At 44.0% G+C, this 20,895-nt stretch overlaps 1 protein-coding gene across 8 annotated transcripts in view; it reads left to right on the top strand.

Annotated features, from left to right (window-relative positions):
• LOC309527894 (uncharacterized protein) overlaps positions 1–20,895 on the top strand; it is a gene marked incomplete at its 3' end in the record, with an annotated part of 212,564 nt that overhangs the window by 1,428 nt on the left and 190,241 nt on the right. For 7 of the 8 annotated variants that reach the window (XR_014217403.1, XR_014217404.1, XR_014217406.1 and 4 more), the window contains one exon: positions 511–568. Coding sequence is in view for 2 of the 8 variants with exons in the window: in XM_082214919.1 (XP_082071045.1) it covers positions 511–568 (58 nt within the window). Of the gene's footprint in view, positions 1–510; positions 569–1,153; positions 3,036–20,895 lie in introns of those variants that run through there. The other variant, XR_014217409.1, reaches the window with a different exon arrangement.

Genomic DNA, 20,895 nt, shown 5'->3' with positions numbered 1-20,895 from the left:
GGCCAGTCACACTTCTGTGAAGTCTCTCAGCCCCACTCACCTCACAGAGTGTTTGTTGTGGGGGAGGAAGGGAAAGGAGAATGTTAGCCGCTTTGAGACTCCTGAAGGGGAGTGAAAGGCGGGATATCAAATCCAAACTCCTCTTCTTCTTCTGAATTCATGGCAGAGGCCAGATTTAAGAGGTTGGACAAGAAGTGTTCATATTGAATCCCACCAAATGTTCAGTGAATGCATGGGGGGGGGGCAGGATTTCCACCTTCTGTTCAGCATTAATGAGAAAGGAGCTCAAGTAAACATTGATTGTGAGAGAGTGCTCGTGTGAACACCCTCCAATGTGTGGGGCTTTGAACCCATATGTATTTTCCCTTACCAACCTGCCCATTTATTAAGATTTGAGGAAGAAGCTCTCCTGGTTATTCCCATGTTAAATGTACTCACTAGAGGCTAGCCTTTTTTGTGCTGGCTCCATGTCTGTGGAATGACCTCCCCACCACCTTTGCATTTTTTCAGACACCTGGTATAATAAACCCACCTTTTCCTGCTGGCTTCTGGTGGCAGATGGGTTACGGTAAGTTATTTGAACTGCTTTTAAATTATGCTATTTGTGTAATTTATGAGAATTGTTTTGTTTAGTAGGTATTACGGTATGTTTTATTATCTTTCTTTTTTTTGTAAACCACCCTATTACCATTTTTTGTGAAGAACAGTATAGAAACCTCTAAATAAATGAATAAGTCCAATTTTATTCAAGTCAGCAGCACCTGGAGGTCCTTGAACCAAAACCCCTGAATTTGGGTTGGCAGACAATAGTGGACTGTGGTGGTGGTGACAAGTGTAGTGTCTCAGTATGAGCAGTGAACCAAGTAGTCTTTGCTTCAAAGCTCACTTTAACCTTGAATTTGCTAGGTAGGTCTAGATCTGCCAGCTGTTCTCTTGGCCTCATCTCCCTATAAGCAGCATGGAAATCATAATATTACCTTGTACTATAATACTTATAGGGTTGTTGCAAGGGCTGCTAGGATGATGCACTATGTGTACTTGAAATATGCTTGCTACATGAATGCTAGGTGCCACAGTATTCTTCTTGCATTATGTGTGCCATTTCATGTTATTTTTGCTGCCATGAACCTTTGCAACCTTGCCTGGGATTAAGGTCTGCCTGAACCAAGTTCATGATTTGAAGTATGATGTTTCTACAATCTGAAAGCAGCTGGAGGCTGTGGCCCTGTGCAAGCGTCCCTTGGAGTAAGTCCCATTAAATTCAGGAAGACTTCTGGCAACATGCATAAGATGGGGCTGAAAGATTGCAGAATAGTGGTAGAGAACTCACTACATGGAGCAGATCCAGGGTTTCCCATTTCTGATTTGTTTTTGGTTAATAAATAATGGGAAAATCTGTAGCATTTTCTCAATCTAGCAAAAGCTGGGCTAAAAGAAAATGCATTTTGGGGGAACGCAGCAGGCTCAAAGCTAAAACCCAGCTGAGGCTCCCAGTGGTGTTTTTGAAGCATAGTACGTATGCAGAGAGGGGCATAAAAAGAAATACAGTTTTGCTTCAGACACTATTCTTGTTTGTTTAGCTGAGTGTAAATGCAATTTAAAAATGCATAGAGGTTTGAATGCAGCCCATCTGTCATGGCTTTCGATAGGACGAAATATCCATCAATCCTGCAGAACAAAATTTCTGCCTTAGAAAAGTACATATTGATTCAAGGGTGACGGAGAACTCCCTTACCGTCCCTTGTAAAACACACACACACACACACACACACACACACACACACACACACTTTACAGTGCAATCCTATACATGTATGTTCCAAAGTAAACCCCAAGTTCAGTGGGACTTACTCATGTGTGTATAGGATTGCAGCCATTGTGTCCTATCCTGGGATGGGGTGGGAATGAGAAGAGCAGGACTCTCTTGTACTTCTTCCTGTGTTGCAACAATTCTAAAAGGGACTGCTTCTACAGCTGTAGAAATGATTAATGGTCTAATTTGGTTGTTTCTGTCACTGCCTCTTTAGGAGTCAGCAAACACTATGTTCATCTAGCCCAGTTCTTTCCAGGTCAGCCCCAAAGTGGAACCTTTGCCCTTTGCCTGGGGATAACATGGTTCCTGTTGTTGAAATGTGTTTTTCAAAGTTATTCAAGTTACTGTTCATTCCATGACATACTAGTAAATAAATAGGTGGTGGAGGTATAGAGGTGATTGTTGCTGTTTTGGTGCTGGGGAATACTTGCCTCTTTCTGTCTTGATTCTTGAATAATAGCTTGCAATTTTGTGGTGCGCAAGGACTGCAAATCCTGTATTTAAAAATGTATATATATATGACATGAAAAATGACTAAATATCCTCTGTGCGTTGGCAACAGCCTTCCAATGGCTGGTGTTTTAATACAGGTAGTGGAAGCTGTATAAATAGATCTGAGTGAGAAGAGGGGTGAGCAGAAGGATGTGTGATGGGATTGTATTTATTGCCCTTTATATGGTTTTTTACAAAGCTAATATTCTGCCTGGTCTTCCCAGTGGTGTTGATAGAGTTGGAACTTTGGCTCAAAGCCCTGGGCCTTAAGAGTCTGGAGGCCCTCCAAATGACTACCCAGAGAACAGTAGTTTATGAGGGCAGCAGCAAACAGGTCTGACACCAGCATTGGGTCTGTCTGAGGCTTACTAGCACTGACACTGGTCACTGTAGAATCCTTTCTTCAATTCTATTCAGGGATCACCTGGTCAGGAATGCACATTGTTACAGAAGTTTATTTATTTTATTTTTTTACCTTAAATACATATTGCCTTTTACTAATATAAAATGGTGCTAATTCCTAAGAGTTGTACTCAAGAGTACACACCTGTCAAAATTAATGGTCCTAAGTTAGTCATGTCTTATTATTTTTAGTGGATCTACTATTCAAATTGGGCCCAACCCAAAGTGAATGTGTTTAACATCAGGCCAGCTGAAGCAAACTTTATTTTTGTTTATTTCTGGAGTCATGATGATGCTATGATTTAAGTGAGCTTAAAACGTGAAATTACACATGTTCAGAGTGCCCCCTTTTTAAAAAAAATAAGGGCTGAGAAACTATTTTGTGGTGGTGCTTTTTTAAATTATTATTATTATTATTATTATTATTATTATTATTAAAATTTGTATACTGCCCTATACCCGCAGGTCTCAGGACAGTTCATAGGATAAAATCACAATATAAAAACACAGAATACGTAATCAAAATACAGAACACGTAATCAAAATAAAAACAAGAACAATTATACCCACATGTAGTGTAACACCAAAATGGTCTGCACATTCAAATTCCCTTTGGATCTGGTAGAAATGCACACAAAACTACAAAATTGTGAAGTTTATTAAGAGTTAAACTGAAATAACAGGACGAATGGAGGGGGCAGAAGGTTGTTTCAAAAAAATTAAAACAGTTTAGTCCGAGCCTATCTTTCCTCCTCCAGCTGCTTGCAATCAGCTTTGGGTCTTCCAGTGAGGTGGGGGACAAGGGATGGTATGGCAACAGTTCCCTTTTAAGAATTTCTGACCCAGGTGGGTCTTGATAGACAGCTGGCGTTGTCCAGGTAATCGCAATGCAGCCAGGTAGCTGGGAGAATGCCCAGGGGTCAGAGGCTGAAACATTCAATGTGACAGAAGACTGGAGATGAGCCATCAAGGAAGAAATACGGCCATTCTTCAGCTCTTAGCTGTGACTCCTTCAGGAAGACCAAAAGATACTGCCAATCTTCAAGTGGCAGGGGACCAAAAATGAGACCTGCGCCACAGGCAGGAGTGTGTGAATCCTTACCACCTAGCCAACAGGGTAGGTGAAGCATTTCAATCAGTTCAGGGCAGATGCTGTAATTATCTTTCTGCACTACAATCCCGTTCTTATAACTGTTTTGTGTTTGTGTGCTCTTCTGCTTCTGCTTTCCTCCTGTAATCTCGCCTGCGGCCAGCTAGCCCTAGCCATTTAGGTCCAGGAAAGAGTCTGATCACTGATTATTAAGTCTTGGGAGGCGTTAACTCAAATACAGTTGCATTCCCAATATGGCTTGCCCAAGGCTATGTGCATTCAGTGTGTCCAACGAGTATGGGAATGGCAGAAAACGCTATCAGAGTCCTGCAGGCTGGATGGCACTGCTCTTGATGTCCTCTCCAAGTGACATAAATATACAGAAGCCCCATGAACTCAGTCCCTGGTTTGTCTCTGTGTCACCTTCCATGCTTCCACCTTGACAGCTATGCACAGATTTCCGAAACAGCTTGAGATTACAGAATTAATTAGAATTAAATTAATCAGTACACCCACCACAAGGCTGCCTGGTTCCACGAAATGAGCAATTCTCTTAAGACGTGTTTCCACAGCCAGGGCTGATGCTCATCACGCTTGTCAACACACACTTCTCATTTTGATGAGGTTTTGTCTCTTGCATGTTTGGAATGTGGTGAGCACTGAAAGCTTCTAAAAAAGATATATGGCAGGGATTGCCGTCCTTGTATTTCAGTGGGAGTGGGGGACACATCATGTTAGGAGGGGGACAATTTAAGGAATCAGAAGTATGGGCGTATGATGAATATGCATCTGTTTTTGTCTGGGACTCATCTGTGGGCGCTGCATATTCACTACAGATGCGCCTTCTGGAGGGAAGCCTCTGGATCCTCCAGAACAGATGAGTAACAACTTCACAAATGCCAAGGTTGCAGGTTCAATCCCTGTAAGGGACAGGTGCAAATCCCTGCATTGCAGGGGTTGGACTAGATGATCATCAGGATCCCTTCCAACCCCACAATTCTGTGGATCCATAGGAAGAACCTTATGTCACCGCTGAACATTGTTCATAAGCCGCAGAGTACACACCATACACTGAAAGCACATGTTTTGCCCCAAAGAAATCTGGGAACTATATTTCATGGAGGGTTCTGGAAATTGTAGTTCTGTGAGAGGTCAGCTACAGTTCCCAGAATTCTTTGGGGGATATCACATATTTTAAAAGTCTGGTATATATGCAGCATGGAAGAAAACCATTGCTGGTGTGGCATGTACGTTTGGTTCAGTGAGGGATTTTCATGTGACTTGCAAATGCGGGAAAATGTTTTTCTTAGGCTGCAATCTTCTGGACAATTAACTCTGAATAAACATGTTTAGGACTGAGCTGTTTGAATGACTTCGGCTATATACAAAAGTGCTGAAAATATACCTAATATATGTATAATATATACCAAATAGGATGAGGATGACCAGAGAAGCAAGGGAGTTTCAATTTGCCAGTTTCAAGCCTTCCTTGCTTCATAGAAGCAAGGGCAAATGGTCTGTCTAATAAAAGAAACAGCTCGGTGTCTGCAATCAAGTATGTGAATAAGGTTACCTATATTGGTATGTGATTAATTCTCCCACAAATGACCACTGGCACTGTCTATTAAGTCAAATACTGAAGTAAAATCCACGAAAGCCACATAAAAGCTTCCACCCATCTCAGACTTTTGTGAATCAAATGGAAGAACACGAAGCAGTGATCAGTTGTGCTTCTTCCTTGCCAAAAATCCAGCATAGCAACCCCTTGTCCAATTTATGCAAAAATAATCAGCTACCGGTTCCTTCTCTCCATGCCAGGCCCTCTCATATGTGGATCCCATGAACAGCAAGTGATAAAACTGTTCCCGTACATTGCCGCTTTAGGCAGCAGTCTGGCTAAATGAATGCCCCTCCATACGAAATCTTGTTTATTATTAATATTCCCGTAGGTAGGAAAAACAGATGTCACAAAGAAAAGTTATAGGCTAGGCTTGTGCCTGATAACACTAGTTTTGGATATGCAGGTTTCCTCACCCCACCCTGGCTCCCCCACCAAGAAGCATTGAAATCTGAGGTTTGCGCTTGAAGTGATAGAGTCCAGGAATCACCGTGACACCTCCCCTACTTTTGGTGGAAGAAGCCTTGGTGTGATGTGAGAGGAGTACGGCAAATTGGAGGACCAGAAGGGGCTTCTGCACACCAAAGCCCCCTCTGCAAATGCAAAGTGACAGCTTTTTGCAAACCCAGGGTAGTTTTGTATTTCCTAAATGGGCCGAGTGATTACATCCTTCCAGGTCTCTTTGCTGAGCTCCATGGGAATGCATGGCTCAGCGCTTCCAGCTGCCTCTGATCAAGAAGTTAGTAGGGAGCCTGAAAATAGCATATTTCTCCTGATATCATTTCTCCAGCTCAGGATGACTACTACCAGAATGATCAACAGCGACAAACGTGCTGGAAAATGGGAACCTGGCGAAGAATGTTAATGCCCTCCAGTCCATGAAGCCATGGCAGGCTGAAATTTCACCTCCACCACCCACATGCACACTGACAGATCATTATCCATATGCCTGCTTGTGAAATTAATTGAGAAAATCCCCCAGCTAGCACCCTGCCAGAGCCCTAATGGAAAAACTCTCTTCTCAGTCAAGCCTGCAAATAATAGGAAATAATCTAGACAAACCTCCAGCCACTCTAGGCCCAGTCCTTATCTAACTAACTTGATTCTTGAGCAATTCTTCTTTCTATTATCTCTGCGCACTTACTAGAATAAGCTGCATAGGCATAAATAGATCAATACACTGGGAGATGATGGATATAGAATGTGCATTGTATGCTGTGTGGATCCTCCCTATCTCATCCTCTCACTTTATCCATATGAGTATGCTAACTAAAAACCTATTTATCTGGCCCACCACCCATTTTCTGGGAGACAGCATGGTCTTGTGAATTTTTTATGGCTTCGCTTAGGTTGGAGACAATCCAAAGGTCAAACTCCACGCTATGCCTCCAGTCACCTTGCCAGTAAGCACAGATCATAGGGCTACGGTACTTTCTGAATCCCTGATCACCTACAGGGCACTAAATTACTGCTATTACGCTGCAATTTGCAGTACAATATTACTCTTTGATACACTACCTGCCTTTGTCTGTCTGCATAGCGGTGAGGACTGTATGCATTATTTACCAGGCTAAGCACACTGCTGCGGCTGCTGCAGCTTGCTACGGCACAAACGAGGAGAACTGGAAACTGGTTTTGAAAGTGTAAGGGAAAACAAGACATGGCGACTTGGCATTGCATCCTATTCAAAAATAGAATGCATCATTTCTGCTGCTGGCCTGTCCTGGCAAGGGTGTGCCTGCTGGGACTTCTGGGAGTCATGGTGGCAAACATCTGGAGGGCACCAGGTTAGCAAAGGCTGATAAATGGTGGGTGGATAATCTTTCTCCTGGAGGAGTTTCCTTCCAAACCATTGGCTGCCCTTTGGGACAACCAAAGAAGACCCTGAATTCAATACAGAGCACACTCAAGGCTTTGCTCATCTCCTGTACCCCACTGGGACCAAACTCGGGGAGTTCAGGCAAAGCCCAAAGAATGATTTAAAAGGCCTGCAGTGACTTATCTAGTGGGTAGGAGAGCTGGGAGGGGAAAAAAATATCACATCTGGCAACCAATGCACCCCTATTTCAGATAGTACATGGGTAGATAGGTTTTAAACACCTAGGACCCAAATTTTCATGCCCCCTCTAGCAACTATGGTAGCTCATTTACCAGAAGTAATTTAGCGTTAACCCTGGAAGTGTATACTGTACTCGATTCTGACCAAACTTAGCCTCCAGAGTTCATGCTAAATGCATTAACACCCCCAAGATAGTCTTGAGAGCCAGTGTGGTGTAGTGGTTAAGAGCGGTAGTCACGTAATCTGGGAAACCAGGTTCGCGTCTCCGCTCCTCCACATGCAGCTGCTGGGTGACCTTGGGCCAGTCACACTTCTGTGAAGTCTCTCAGCCCCACTCACCTCACAGAGTGTTTGTTGTGGGGGAGGAAGGGAAAGGAGAATGTTAGCCGCTTTGAGACTCCTGAAGGGGAGTGAAAGGCGGGATATCAAATCCAAACTCTTCTTCTTCTTGCTTCTCTCAGCCACAGCCTTGGAGTCAAACAGGAATCAGGCATGATTCTGTTTCTTCCAGGTTTCAACCTGCAGCTTTGCTTCTAGCTTGCACACACAGTTCCCCACTCTGACCTTTGTCTTTCTAACTACATTTCCCTGTCACTTTCCTTATTGCAAAGAGTCCAGTAATGTTGTTCAGCAGTCAACAATAATTGCTAAACCTGAATTGGCTGGTTTGTGATTGAACCACATCTGCAAATAGACACTCTGGAATCCCCCCCCCCCCAATTTGTTTCAGATTAATGGTTGTCTATTGCTTGTTTTGCTGTTTTGTATTGCTCATTCATTGTTTTGTTTTGCTTGCTTTGTTGGATGGTAGTAAACAGGCTTCTGCACTGGGCTGGCACCAGGGGAAGGGATTGCTGGGCCACCTCCCAAGGCCCACGCTTCTGCAAGGAAGCAATTGTCAGTCTCTGCTGCACCCTAGTCCTGCAGTTTTTTCTTCTTGCTATCGTCTGTTCACCTGCCCTCTCCAAGTAATTACAGTGATAGAATGCTGCTCAGTTGACATTAATTAATTTAATAAAAGCATTTTTAATCCACTCTTCAGCAGAAAAGGCTCCCATATTTATTTATTTTTAAAGGGGGGGAAACTTCCTTCCTGCTCCCAGGGTTGCAATCAAAAAGCCAAAACACAAAAAGAAAAAAAAGATGGGGAGGGAGAGTTTAAAAAGCAGATTCAGGCAACAGTTCTAAAGATGCATAGTTCTTATAACAACCCACTGGGATGGAAACAGTTCAGTGAGAGGAGGAACAAAAAGGAGCTGGCAACTCAATATGGCCAATGGCGTGGCCCTGCTTCTCTTTTCCTGCTTCAGCCTGATGGAATTGCTGCCACTAGGTGATAGCAGCCTGCTGGAAACCTAGGCTGCAATCCTAATCCCATGTTCCTGCGAGTAAGCCCCACTAAATTCAACAGGACTTCTAAATTGACATAGGTAAAGGTGCATTGTAAGTAACCATCCTGGCTTTGCTGCCTGAACGTGTCTGCAAAAATGGGCTAGGGGACAGAGTTGTCAAGCCCCTGACAGGCCACAACAGCTAGTGAATTGCATTTGGCTCGAGTGAAAGAGGAGGTCACGAATTGTGCAAGTCTGTTTTTACCAGAGCAGCCTGTGGGTCCCAGTGTGCTAAAGGCATTTATTTGGATTCATTAAGTTCTCTCCACACATATACGGCAGCCAGACCTTATCAGTGCATACATAGACAAGGCCATTCTGAGATGTGCTTTTGATTCCTCGTGATGCTATTGCAATGCTAGAGCGTTCAAACGGCTCTGTACCAAACCAGTTAATCAGAGGGGAGCAAAGTAATATACAGAGACACAAGTACATAGAGTTCAGCGGGCTCCATCTACCGTGGTTTAGAATCCAGTTCACGGATAAGATAATGTTTCCTCACTAGCTGATTGTCAGGGGAGAGTATAGAGTAGGAGGCAGAGTTGTTATTATTGTAGAGAGCCCGAGAGTGGAATTGGCTGGCACTTCAAGAGGCTGTACTGTTGTTTTCCCTGCTCCAGGCTGTGTTTGAGGGATTTGCTTGCTCTTTCTCCAACAGGATTCCTTGGCCCCATTATTGTTCCACCTCAGGAAGCAGATTGCTGGTTGCTTTTCCAGCTCATCCCCCAAAGCAGTCCTTAAAGGAGATGGGTTTCTGATTGAAATACTCCCCGTCAATTGCTGTAGAGATTCATCTGAAAGAGCATGAGCACCCTGCGGGTGAAATTGCCCAAAAAGAGGGGGGTGGGCTTTCCCCAGGCCTCAGGCTTCCTCTGCCATCCACATGGCATCTGTGCAATGATGTATCTCCTCTGCACTCACACCCTCTCTTCCATATGCTTTCTTGACTCACCCCTGAAAGCCTTCTCAGCAGTGGCCCCCTGCTTATGCAGTGCCAACCCAGGAGGGCTTCGTCTGGCGCTCACTTTAATGCCATTTAATGCTAACGCCTTTTTATTTAAAATTCCATGCTCCTAATGGCTGGTTTTATGATACGTGTTATTTTTTACTTTTTAATGTGATTGTTTTGTTAGTGCTGCTGTTTGTATCTGTGTGGAATTGTGATTTAATACTCTTTTTATTATGTCCGATCATCATTCAGAGAACAATTAGTATAGGGTAGCTATTATAAAGAGGACCTGAGCAATCCCAAAGTAGTGGTGGTGGAGGAACTGCCCCTTCCTAAGGCCTGCCAGCTCACTCAGCCAGGGTGAAAGGTGCTGCTGCTGAATAGATGCTGTAGCAGCCTGCTGGAAACGTAGGATGCAATCCTAAACCCACAGACCTGTGAGCAAGCCCCACTGAATTCAACAAGACTTAACCTCTGAGTGGAGCTGCAGATTTATGTTATCTGTATTAACATCCGATCCCTCTTTGGCAATGTCTCTTCAGTCACCTTGCTCAGCCTGTAGAAGCCTCAACTTATAAGGATAAGAGTGGGATGGGGTCCAAAACAAAAGCTGGAGTTCATCAAGGTGCCAAATGAAAAAAGAATGAGAGCTGGATCTTAGACCTGGGAGTTTCCAAACTCAGGAAATGCTTGGCGGGGAAAACCCACTGTTTGTGATTCTTGATATGTCCAAATGAGCCCAAGGGCACTTCCAGATGGCCGCTATTATCAGGTGGGATTCTATAACATACCGGCAAATTCAGGTTGTGTAATTAAAGTTGATCTGGAGGTCTTACACAACAAACCTGCTGCCCCCGAAAGATTGGCCACTTTGCAATAAAGAAAGTGATGGGGATATACATTAGAATACACTTGCTTGACGCAGCATCGTGTAACATCCAGGCAAACAAATCAGAATGATGCTCACTAAACAAGTCATCTGTAAGCATCCCAATTTTCCACTGCTGGCTCAGGGACTGAGACCATCTAGGAGTCTGTATGGCACACATTTAGGCACAGATGCCTGTCCCTTATTGTTTCGGAGTGTCTTTTTCCAGTCAGGCCTTATGCTGCAAATGTGGCATAAGCAAACTACAGGGACACATTGGCATGGAAGGCAAGAGGTAGTGACAAAAGGTCCCTGTGTGCAAGGCACACATTTTATTTTCTAATTTGGGATTGAAGCTCTGAAAGGCACAAGCTAGTAGGGTTTGAATGCATCATAATGACATACAAATGAGCTCTCCTGTGCCAAAGCTTTGCAACCCAAAGAAAGGACAACAATGAGCCAAGCTAGTTAGCTTCAGCCTCCAATGGCCAGTCCTTGAAATGACATTAAGAGCCCTGCTGAGGTTGGGGGAGCTGTCAAGGCTTGGTGGCAAACAGAGCGCAACAGCAGGGAAGCAGCACAGAAATGTGCAACAAGAGCATCAAGGCAGACCCAGCGGCTTTGTGTTCAGATCTGGATCCAGACTGATCGGGCCTGTCAGGGTTTCCTTGCCAAGCAGAAAGGAGCAAATGCTCTTCGGCTCTGTGGTGCCTGCATGCTGCGCTAGCATCTCCATCTTTCCCCATTCTGGTCATGTCTGAGCCGCCAGGTTCGTGCGTAGCTGTTGCTTCTCTTGCTGAACTGGCCAACAAGCCCACCTGCTTCCAAAGGCAATTCAGGCCCCAGCTTCCAAGGTGGCAACAGCGAATTCAAATTGGAAAGCTCTTGGGCTTGGAGCTCAAAACTCCGCTTTCAGGTTTCAATGTGCTGGAGGTTAATGAGAAAAAGCATAGCCAAAAATGAACAAATGTAGCAGTTGGCTGTTCCCAAACTGCTGAAGATGTGCAGAGAACTGAACATTTCCCAAAAGGATATCTGAATTCCACAGGATGTAAGGTGGAGGCGGAGAACCATTTTCAGCCCAAGGCAGTGCAAGCTTCTTCATTTGGCCAAACATGGCTCTACCCTGCCAACCACAGTCTGCCCTTGGTGGAACCGCAGTCTGCCTTTGGTGGAACCGCAGTCTGCCTGCCTTCTTACTTGCATCCAGTCCAGAGTGTGGCACTCGAAATGTATGTGGCCTCTCTTTTTAAGAGACATGTGTGATGTGTAGTTGAAACTCCCCTCTCCTTTCTGCACATGGCTCCCTCCATAAGTCAGTAGGAACCTTAGTTTTGCCTTTGTAGCAGCTAGCAACTAACTTAGGTGTTGTGTTGCTGTTCATACGTAAGAAAAATAACTATTGAAGTTCCCCTGACTCTTGCTGCTGTTTGGGCAGACCCAATGCAAGATTTCCTCACACAGTGAGTACCTTTCCCAATCCTAAGGGATACTATAGCACTGGCTATTAGCTTCCTTCTCTGTAGTCTTAAGAGTTGCCATTATCAGAACACAGTAGGGGGGTGGATGAGGGCCAGACTAGAATTAGTTGGCTCTGGTTCCCCATTCTGTTGGCCTCCTCTCTGCCTTGCACCCTATTAGACCTAATGGGCACCACCCAAATTGCCATTTGCTCCAACTGAGTTCTAAGAGCGGTTTGTCTTCAGGGAAAAGTAGCGGGACAAGGGGAAGTGTGGATAAGCCCTGTGTGTTTTGTGAAGAAGTACTTTTATTTTGTCTGTCCTGAATCGTCCAACATTCATCTTCGTTGTATGGCCCTGAGATCCAATACTATGGGAAAGGGAGTAAAACTTCTCCCTATCCACTTTTTCCACACCGTGCATAATTTTTCATTCTACTGCCCGTTCCTGAAAGCTCACGGTGGCATTCAGTTCCTGGTACAAAAGGCTTCCCAGCAAGAGTGCTTTGTGCGAAGCAGCTGAATCTAGGACTGTTTGTTTAATTGCATGTGCTTAAGAAAGGATCCCCCTCCAACTCTGAATTTATTAAGCTGTAGAGCTGGCTTTTAAATTATTGAGAGCAATCTTTTTAATAGCTTCTGTTATAGCCCTTGAGTAGTTGCCAGCATCACAAGCAGCAGGGACACAAATATGCTGTTAGAACACCCTGCAGACGGACAATCTGGCAGCGGAGCAAGCTTGGAACAGCCATCAGTAGAAAACAAGCAAATGTCCCAGTGTCTGGAGACATTTTGGTTTCCCTTGTTCCTTTCTCACCTTGCCTTAGCTAACACCTGGGCACAAAATGAAGTACTCCCCTCCACTGCTCCACTTGGAGGAGGCAATAACCTGCCTCTGTATGCAGGATGTCACAATTGGGCAATTTTGGCTCTGGAAGCAAAGATCCCAGCTCCTTGCTAGCATCCCCTGCATTTAATGAACCAGAGAGGAAGGTATTACTACTAGGGAATGCACATCAACCCTTCAGCCTGAGGCTTGGGGTTTTCTAGCAGATGCCAGGAATCATGCTAGTTTTCTGCTGTGTAATCTCCTGGGTGTTAATAGTGTGCCTTTTTCTATGTGCCAGTTCATATTTCTCTCCTTTTAAAAAATCCATGTTGAAGCCAGTCTTGAGTTTCCAATTATCTTGTTATTCTTGTGCATTGTAGAGACCATGTGGATGTCTCACAGCACGCCTAAGTGACAACTCAGCTTTTCCTGGATCAGCAACCTTTTCCAAATATGTTTCTAGCATCATAAGTGGCTGCAACCCAATTGCAGAGCACAGACCTGGATTGTGTAAGGTTCTATGTTCATCTCCTGACACCTCCTGTTAAAGGATTTCAAGGTTAGGAAAGAACCTTATCATAGTCAATGACCAGGGATTATGAGGATTTGTACACCTGAAAGGACACAGGTTCCCCCTCCTTGACAGTTCTGGGTTTGATAGTCAGACTCAATACAAGATATACTGAGAATATAAATATATATTTTGAAAGCATGGTTCTAGAACAGGGGTGTCTGACCTGTGGCTGTCCAGGTGTTGGACTCCAACTCCCATCAGCCCCAGCCAGCATAGCCAATGGTCAGGGAGGATGGGGATTGTAGTCCAGCAGCACCTGGGAGGGGACACAGATTAGCCAGCACTGTCCTGGCAGTGTCTCAGTGGATTAACTTTATATGTAGTAGCAGTATCCCAGAGTTAAACAATTTTAGAATCAAGTAGAGAGATACATTCATAGGATGACAGGTGCTTTTTGAATGTGACGATGGCCATATTGCTTTTTAAAAAAGATTATTTCTTGACTAATTTCTTTCACAGCAGCCAAATTGTAAATGGCAGAAAATGAGAAAATATTAACAATTTGTACATGGAAAATAGTACAGTTCTCTAAACTAACTGAAGGTATGAGATTTAGGGACGGGAGACAATTAAAAGCTCAATTTGAGGAAGCGTGGCAACCTTTTATTGACTTTTTGAAGGTTGGCTATGAGATTAAAATTAATTACTTCTCTGTTGTATGATGACATAGTCGGTTGAATGGCAGGATATTACTGTATTAATTATTGCTACTGTTTATGCCTGCTTTGAGTCAATAGTTTGGAGTTTATTTAAAATAGGAATATGTAGGTTAGATTTAGGAACACAGGAACCTGCATTGTTGCAGTATTATTATCTGTGCAGAGTGGCATTGGTTTTCCAAGGTTTCAGGCAGGGGACACTTCCAGCTGGAGATGCTGAGGATTAAACCAGGGACCTTCTGCATGTGGAGCAGATGCACTACTATTGATAGCTATGTTTCTTCCTTTATATTGTGTATTTATATTGATGTTGTGTATTTATATTTATGATTCTGTGTGTGTGTGTGTGTGTGAATTATAGTCCTTGTTTATTTGTATTGAATAAAAATGTACTCTTCCATTTTCTTTACTTCAACAATCCGTAGTAGGGCCTGTGTCATGGTATAGTAAAGGTAAATGGACCCCTGACCATTAGGTCCAGTCGTGGCCGACTCTGGGGTTGCAGCGCTCATCTCGCTTTATTGGCCGAGGAAGCCGGTGTACAGCCTCTGGGTCATATGGCCAGCATGACTAAGCCACTTCTGGTGAACCAGAGCAGCGCACGGAAATGCCGTTTACCTTCCCGCAGGAGCGGTACCTATTTATCTACTTGCACTTTGACGTGCTTTCGAACTGCTAGGTGGGCAGGAGCAGGGACCGAGCAACGGGAGCTCACCCCGTCACGGGGATTTGAACTGCCGACCTTCTGATCGGCAAGTCCTAGGCTCTGTGGTTTAACCCACAGTGCCACCCACATCCCTGTGTCATGGTATAGAACTCACTAAATTAAAGATATTGAGCTGAATATAGAATACATAAGCAAAACACACAACACAAAACACACTTTGCATTCCAGAATGTACATAATGCTTTAACAAAAGCTCTTCTGACCTTCCTTCAGTCAGTGCATGGCAGAGAGCATTGTCCCGCACACCCTGCAGTGGGGAAACAGCAAAATTCCATTAGTGACTCTGTTGTACCTACTTCTCTCTGTAGAATCACTCTCTTCCATTGCATTTGAATTAAACTCAGACTTTCTGCTATTCCCGTTCCCCACAGGAGTAGTCTTCTTCTTCTTCTTTTTTTAAAGTAATTAATTTTACACACTTCAAACACGCCACACAACAGTAGACAAACAGCAGATAAAAAACCTGCAGTATGTGTCTAAGATACTAAATCCAAGAATACATGAACTGTTGCTAGGACTCAGAACTTTGCATTCTCAAAGGACTGCACCAGCTCCTTGCATCTCCCAAATGTTGCAAAGGCTGCTTAATTTTCACAAGCCATACCTGAGGATAACAGTTCCATTTTGCAGAAGGGGGAAACTGAGGAGAAGTACCGGTAGGTGTTTTACCCAAGCTATTGGAATGCAGGAATATGTGTCTCCTCCCCCAAGGGGTCAGATTTCACTTCCTTTCAGAGTGCAAATTCAAAGATACCGAAACTATTGCAAAAGCAGAGGTGGCAAGAATAATGGACATAGGAAACAAAATCACACAGAGACACAAACAAATTGCTAGTTGTTATAAGTCATTGTGGTAACACAGGGGGGGCTTCTTCAGTAGCAGCACTGGTGCTATGGAATGTGCTCCCTGCTGAAATACGCCGCATCTGCATTGGCCTGTCACTGGCTTTTGAAGATATACTGTTTACCCAGGCACTTCTATATCTCTCAACTTTTCAGCTGCTGTATTGTTTTAATGTACTGTTTTATTGTGTATATTTTAATTATGGACATTTGTATTTCACTGCTTTGTGTAATCTGGTTTTTACACTTTGCAAACCTCTTGGAATTCTATTTTGGCATTGAGTGGTATATAAATAAAGAAAATTAAGTGAAAAGTAATAGATAGCTAACCTGTTCAATATCATCCAGGACCTGCATGTCTTTGGTCATGCAGAGTAACCCCTTTTTTTGAAGCAACCTGCTACATGTCCACTTTCCCATCTTCCCAACATCCCTCTACATTTTTCAGTGCTCTCTGTTCTCCCTGGATCTTCTCCATCACTTTTTCCTTTTGTCTGAGCTGAGAGCAGTATTGCAAGTCCCAGGTCTTAAACAATTAAGCAGTCTGCCTTCCTCTCTTGCAATCTTAAATTAGTCTTAACAATGAACAAAAGATACCAATGGCACAATTTCTTTTCTTTTCTTTTCTTTTTTTAGACTTCAGGTTATGTTTTTGTAATACTGTGCACTAAACCCCTCTACCAGCTGAAGGGCTATAAATTTGCTTTTAGACAAAGAGGATTTTGGGTTTTGGCATAACTGTTGCATAACTGTTTAGCTTAACACAAATCCAGAAAGATCCGACTTGAGATAAAGCCTTGCCCCCAAGAGCTGATATTTGGCATGTAAGCTATTTGTCTCTGTAAAGAAGATGACATATATTATTATCTGATATAGTACACTCTTTATCTGAACACAGATTAGCATCTATCAGTGTTGTAGAAACATGGTGACTGGTGAGAATGTGATCTGGGAGTCAAAAAGTCTTTGGATCAGACTAAACCTCAGCTACAAATTCAGTAGGCAAACTTGGCCAAAACACTATTCCTCAGCTGCCACCTGCAATATGAGGAAAATATTTGCCTACCTCTCAGGGTTGTTGTAAGGAATACTGTGAAATGTTCTGAATGCAAAAAGGATGTCATTGTTGTTATATCTTCCCTTACCCTTTAGTGTCTGAATGTTAAAATAGGTCAAAGTGATTTTGCAGAACCTTAAAAGCTGGAAAGATGCAGGCCTTGGGAATCATAATGCTGTCAATAATTTCTTCATTCTTGGAACCAGATCCTGAATTATAGGGGCAGATGTCAGAGGGGGCTTGGTTTTATTTCCTTTTGGGATGGCATCTTTAGTGACTGTGATTGAAAGATTATTGGGGGAGGGTATTAAGGTCTTTCCTCTCATTCTCCACTGGACAATGCCTATGGACCTTGAAGGTACTGCTGTTGAAATTCCATGATATCACTGCTGAGAGAGTGCTTTTGCCCCAAATCACATACATGCTGTTTTCCAGGCTCACATATTTTCAATTTTCTCTTTCCCATTCAGCAATATTTAATGCCTGGGCAGACTTTACCGTGTTAAGCTGCAGGTACAAGGTCAGTCAAAAGGTGTCCAGGTGCCACTCTTTGAGCAAGCTGCCGACTGGCTTTGCACCGGCCATCTTGAAAACTTAATTGTTCCATACTGAAAACCATATCATTTAACACTGTTAATGTGTTGCCCATGCTATTTGATATCTATTTTGCACCAACATCTGGGTTGTGTCAGACTGGGACGGATGTCCCTGAAGCCCTACCTTAGCTGCATTACTGCTTCTACAAGGCATGATTAGGTCAGGACCAGCTTGTGCCCAAACCCCAAACCCGAAGAGGTCCCTGCAGAAGAGCAGCAGTGCCTCACTGCTAGATAAGGCCCAGATTGGGCTGCCACCTCCAAAGACTCTCCATAAAGGAGACTGTAGAATCAAAGGGCCTGTTGCTCTCAAGTGGGCACTCACCTCTGCTCCAGACCCTCCACTATCACTTCCAGGAGCAGAAATAGTGGTGGGCCTGAGCCCAGACTAGAAGATACAGCACCCATTGGGGAGAACGGCATTTCCCTTTCCCTATGAAAGAGGAGGAGGAAAGAACTAGTATATATTCCAGATCAGGGCCCTGCTGATGCTCCAGGAAGAAGGGAGGCGGTCTGTCTGCTACCCATTAGTTGCTTGTGCAACATCACGTTGCTTTCCTTGCTTCAGCAGCTCCAATCATTAGCTGGAAGCCGCAGAGTGGCATAGTGGAGCCATTGGCTGTTCAGCTCTTTCTCCATGAAGTTCTGCTGCAGATCTCTGTGGTGGGCTTTGCGCACTGCAGATGACTATGTGCTTCACTCTGCAGCCCGTCTAATAAAGGGGTTAAACAGTAAATTAAATTCTGTTATAACTGCCTTGAGTAACACTTTCCTGAACGCAACAGCCTGACGACTTCCTGTATTCCCATACCTCTTTATACCTTTATCTCGACTTTTTAATTCCTGCTTTAAAATCTCTTTAATTAATACTGTCCCAGCAGGATATCGAAACTCTTCTGAGTTTAACCTATTACCCCTGTATATAATTGCCTATGGTAATCCACAACAAGCAGCACAGATACCTAGTTACTTGGGTAATAAACATCCTTCTTTAAGTTTCGCAAGAGGACTGTGTTTAGCTCCTCATTCCATTTTCACTGCACAAGCAAACAACCCCCTTGCTTTATCACCAGTTTCAGGGATGTACTGTACTATTCCCTGTGCACATGATATATTGCACTGGATTGTCTAGCCAGAGTTTGCCATTTTTTCCAGCAGTATAATTGCACTTCACAGAAAATAGCTTTTATTTGCGCCGTATCCTGATCTAAGTTCTTCATGCTACTGTCCATTTTTCACATTGGGGATAGGGTTAATGACAGTGCATTATGATATAGCATCACTACCCATTTATGCGACATTTTACAGAGTTTGACAGGCAAAGACAAGTCTTTGTCCTGAGGCTCTTACAGTCTCCATTTGGATCACTAAGGCAAGGGAGGGAGGGAAGAAGGAAAGGTAATAAGCAAGAGACAGTGATGGGAAAGGGCAAAGCAGTTAGGAATGAATATGAATGAAGGCTGTAACCTAATGTTTTGGATACGTTTGGAGGACTAAGGAGACAGAAGAAAGACTTCATGGAAATGATGGGTTTAAGCAGTGCTTTTTCTGGGGGGGACACAGGGGTATGCATACCCCTAAACATTTTGTGAATCTAAGTTTGGCCTCATTGAGGGGCAGTATTTCAATATGAGTAGGAAAATGAGAGTACCCCTAAACATTTTTTAAGGAAAAAAGCACTGGGTTTAAGGACTAATTGCAACAGGAGAGACATTTGGATCTCTCCACAGTATTCCCGCTAGATGAATGGAAATACCCAGTTGTGAGAATACAGGCTCACAGTTTGTATTGTGGTAAAAAGGTAAAGGACCCCTGGACAGTTAGGTCCAGTCAAAGGCGACTATGGGGTGTGGTGCTCATCTCACTTTTCAGGCCGAGGGAGCTGGCGTTTGTCCATAGACAGCTTTCCAGGTCATGTGGCCAGCATGACTAAACCGCTACTGGTGCACAGAGGACCGTGATGAGAGCGCGCGGAAACACCGTTTACCTTCCTGCTACAGCGGTACCTCTTTATCTACTTGTGCTGGTATGCTTTCAAACTGCTAGGTTGGCAGAAGCTGGGACAGAACAAAGGGAACTCGCCGTGTCACACGAATCTGAACCGCCAACCTTCTGATCAGCAAGCCCAAGAGACTCAGTGGTTTAGACCACAGAACCACCTGTTCCCTTTTGTATTGTATTGTGGTATCTGTAGATGACAGCGACGTGGGTGGCACTGTGGGTTAAACCACAGAGCCTAGGACTTGCTGATCAGAAGGTCGGCGGTTCGAATCCCCGCAATGGGGCGGTTCGAATCCCCGTTGTTCAGTCCCTGCTCCTGCCAACCTAGCAGTTCGAAAGCACGTCAAAGTGCAAGTAGATAAATAGGTGCCACTCCGGTGGGAAGGTAAACGGCGTTTTTGTGCGCTGTTCTGGTTCGCCAGAAACGGCTTAGTCATGGTGGCCACATGACCCGGAAGCTGTACGCTGGCTCCCTCGGCCAGTAAAGCGAGATGAGCGCCGCAACCCCAGAGTCGGCCACAACTGGACCTAATGGTCAGGGGTCCCTTTACCTTTTTATCTGTAGATGACAGATTAGGATGGTTTCAGAGGCTGTGTTTATATCATGTTACTATTTTGTGTTCCCCACTTTTTCCAGTGGTAGGATGATCCAGGAGACCTTGTGATGAGAGGCACCTGGTGTTGAGAGAGTAACAGAAACGTATGGCATGCTATATAAACTGTTCCAGTGGTATTCAATGCTAGTCCTACTAGTGAAAGCTAATGGACATGACTAATTTAGGTGCATTGATTTTTAATGGTCTACTCTGAGTATGACGTAGCTGAATACAACCATTCATTTGCAAATGTACAGGATGAGCAGATGGGAAGCAAGTGAGCATGCACTTAGGCAGTCCTAATCTGAAAGTAGTCCAACGCCTTAGTATCCTAGATGCCACTTCAGCCAGCCAAAAATGTGTTAACAGTCTTCCCTAGCCAGCCCCAGACTTAAATTCAAGTCTTAACAACTCTGCTCTTCTATGTTCCACCCAGGCAGGTGGGATGTAATGGTATTTCCAGGAGTTTCAATTAGCCATTAGCTATCAAAGGCCATTAATCAGGACCTTATTGTTGTCTCTTGTCAAATGCTTCCCTATACAAAATCTGAGAGAAAGAGCCATTTTGTGTAAGCAAAGAGCATGTTAACAATACTCCTGTCTTCCAGGGATATTATCCATTTGTGCTTAGTACCTGACCAGATGTTCCTTTAATCTGCTTATAATACCAGTAGTAGTTTGCCAGTGAGTGCATTTCCAACCACATATGACAGTCCTGCATCTCCAGGGCTACAGCAAACAGAGCTGAACAAACCACATTTTGGCAGCTTAGTATGCTTCTCTGTCCCCACTTGCATGGCTGGAAATGACAAGAGTAGACAGATGGGTAAATCCTGTGGAGATGCACAGAAGGTTTGGCAAAGCCCCATGGT

This window comes from Podarcis vaucheri (genome assembly GCF_965113315.1).
Source record: "Podarcis vaucheri genome assembly, chromosome: 3".
In the NCBI taxonomy this organism is placed as follows: Eukaryota; Metazoa; Chordata; class Lepidosauria; order Squamata; family Lacertidae; genus Podarcis; species Podarcis vaucheri.
Note: the sequence above shows the minus strand (reverse complement) of the source record. Positions and strands in the feature narration are given on the sequence as shown.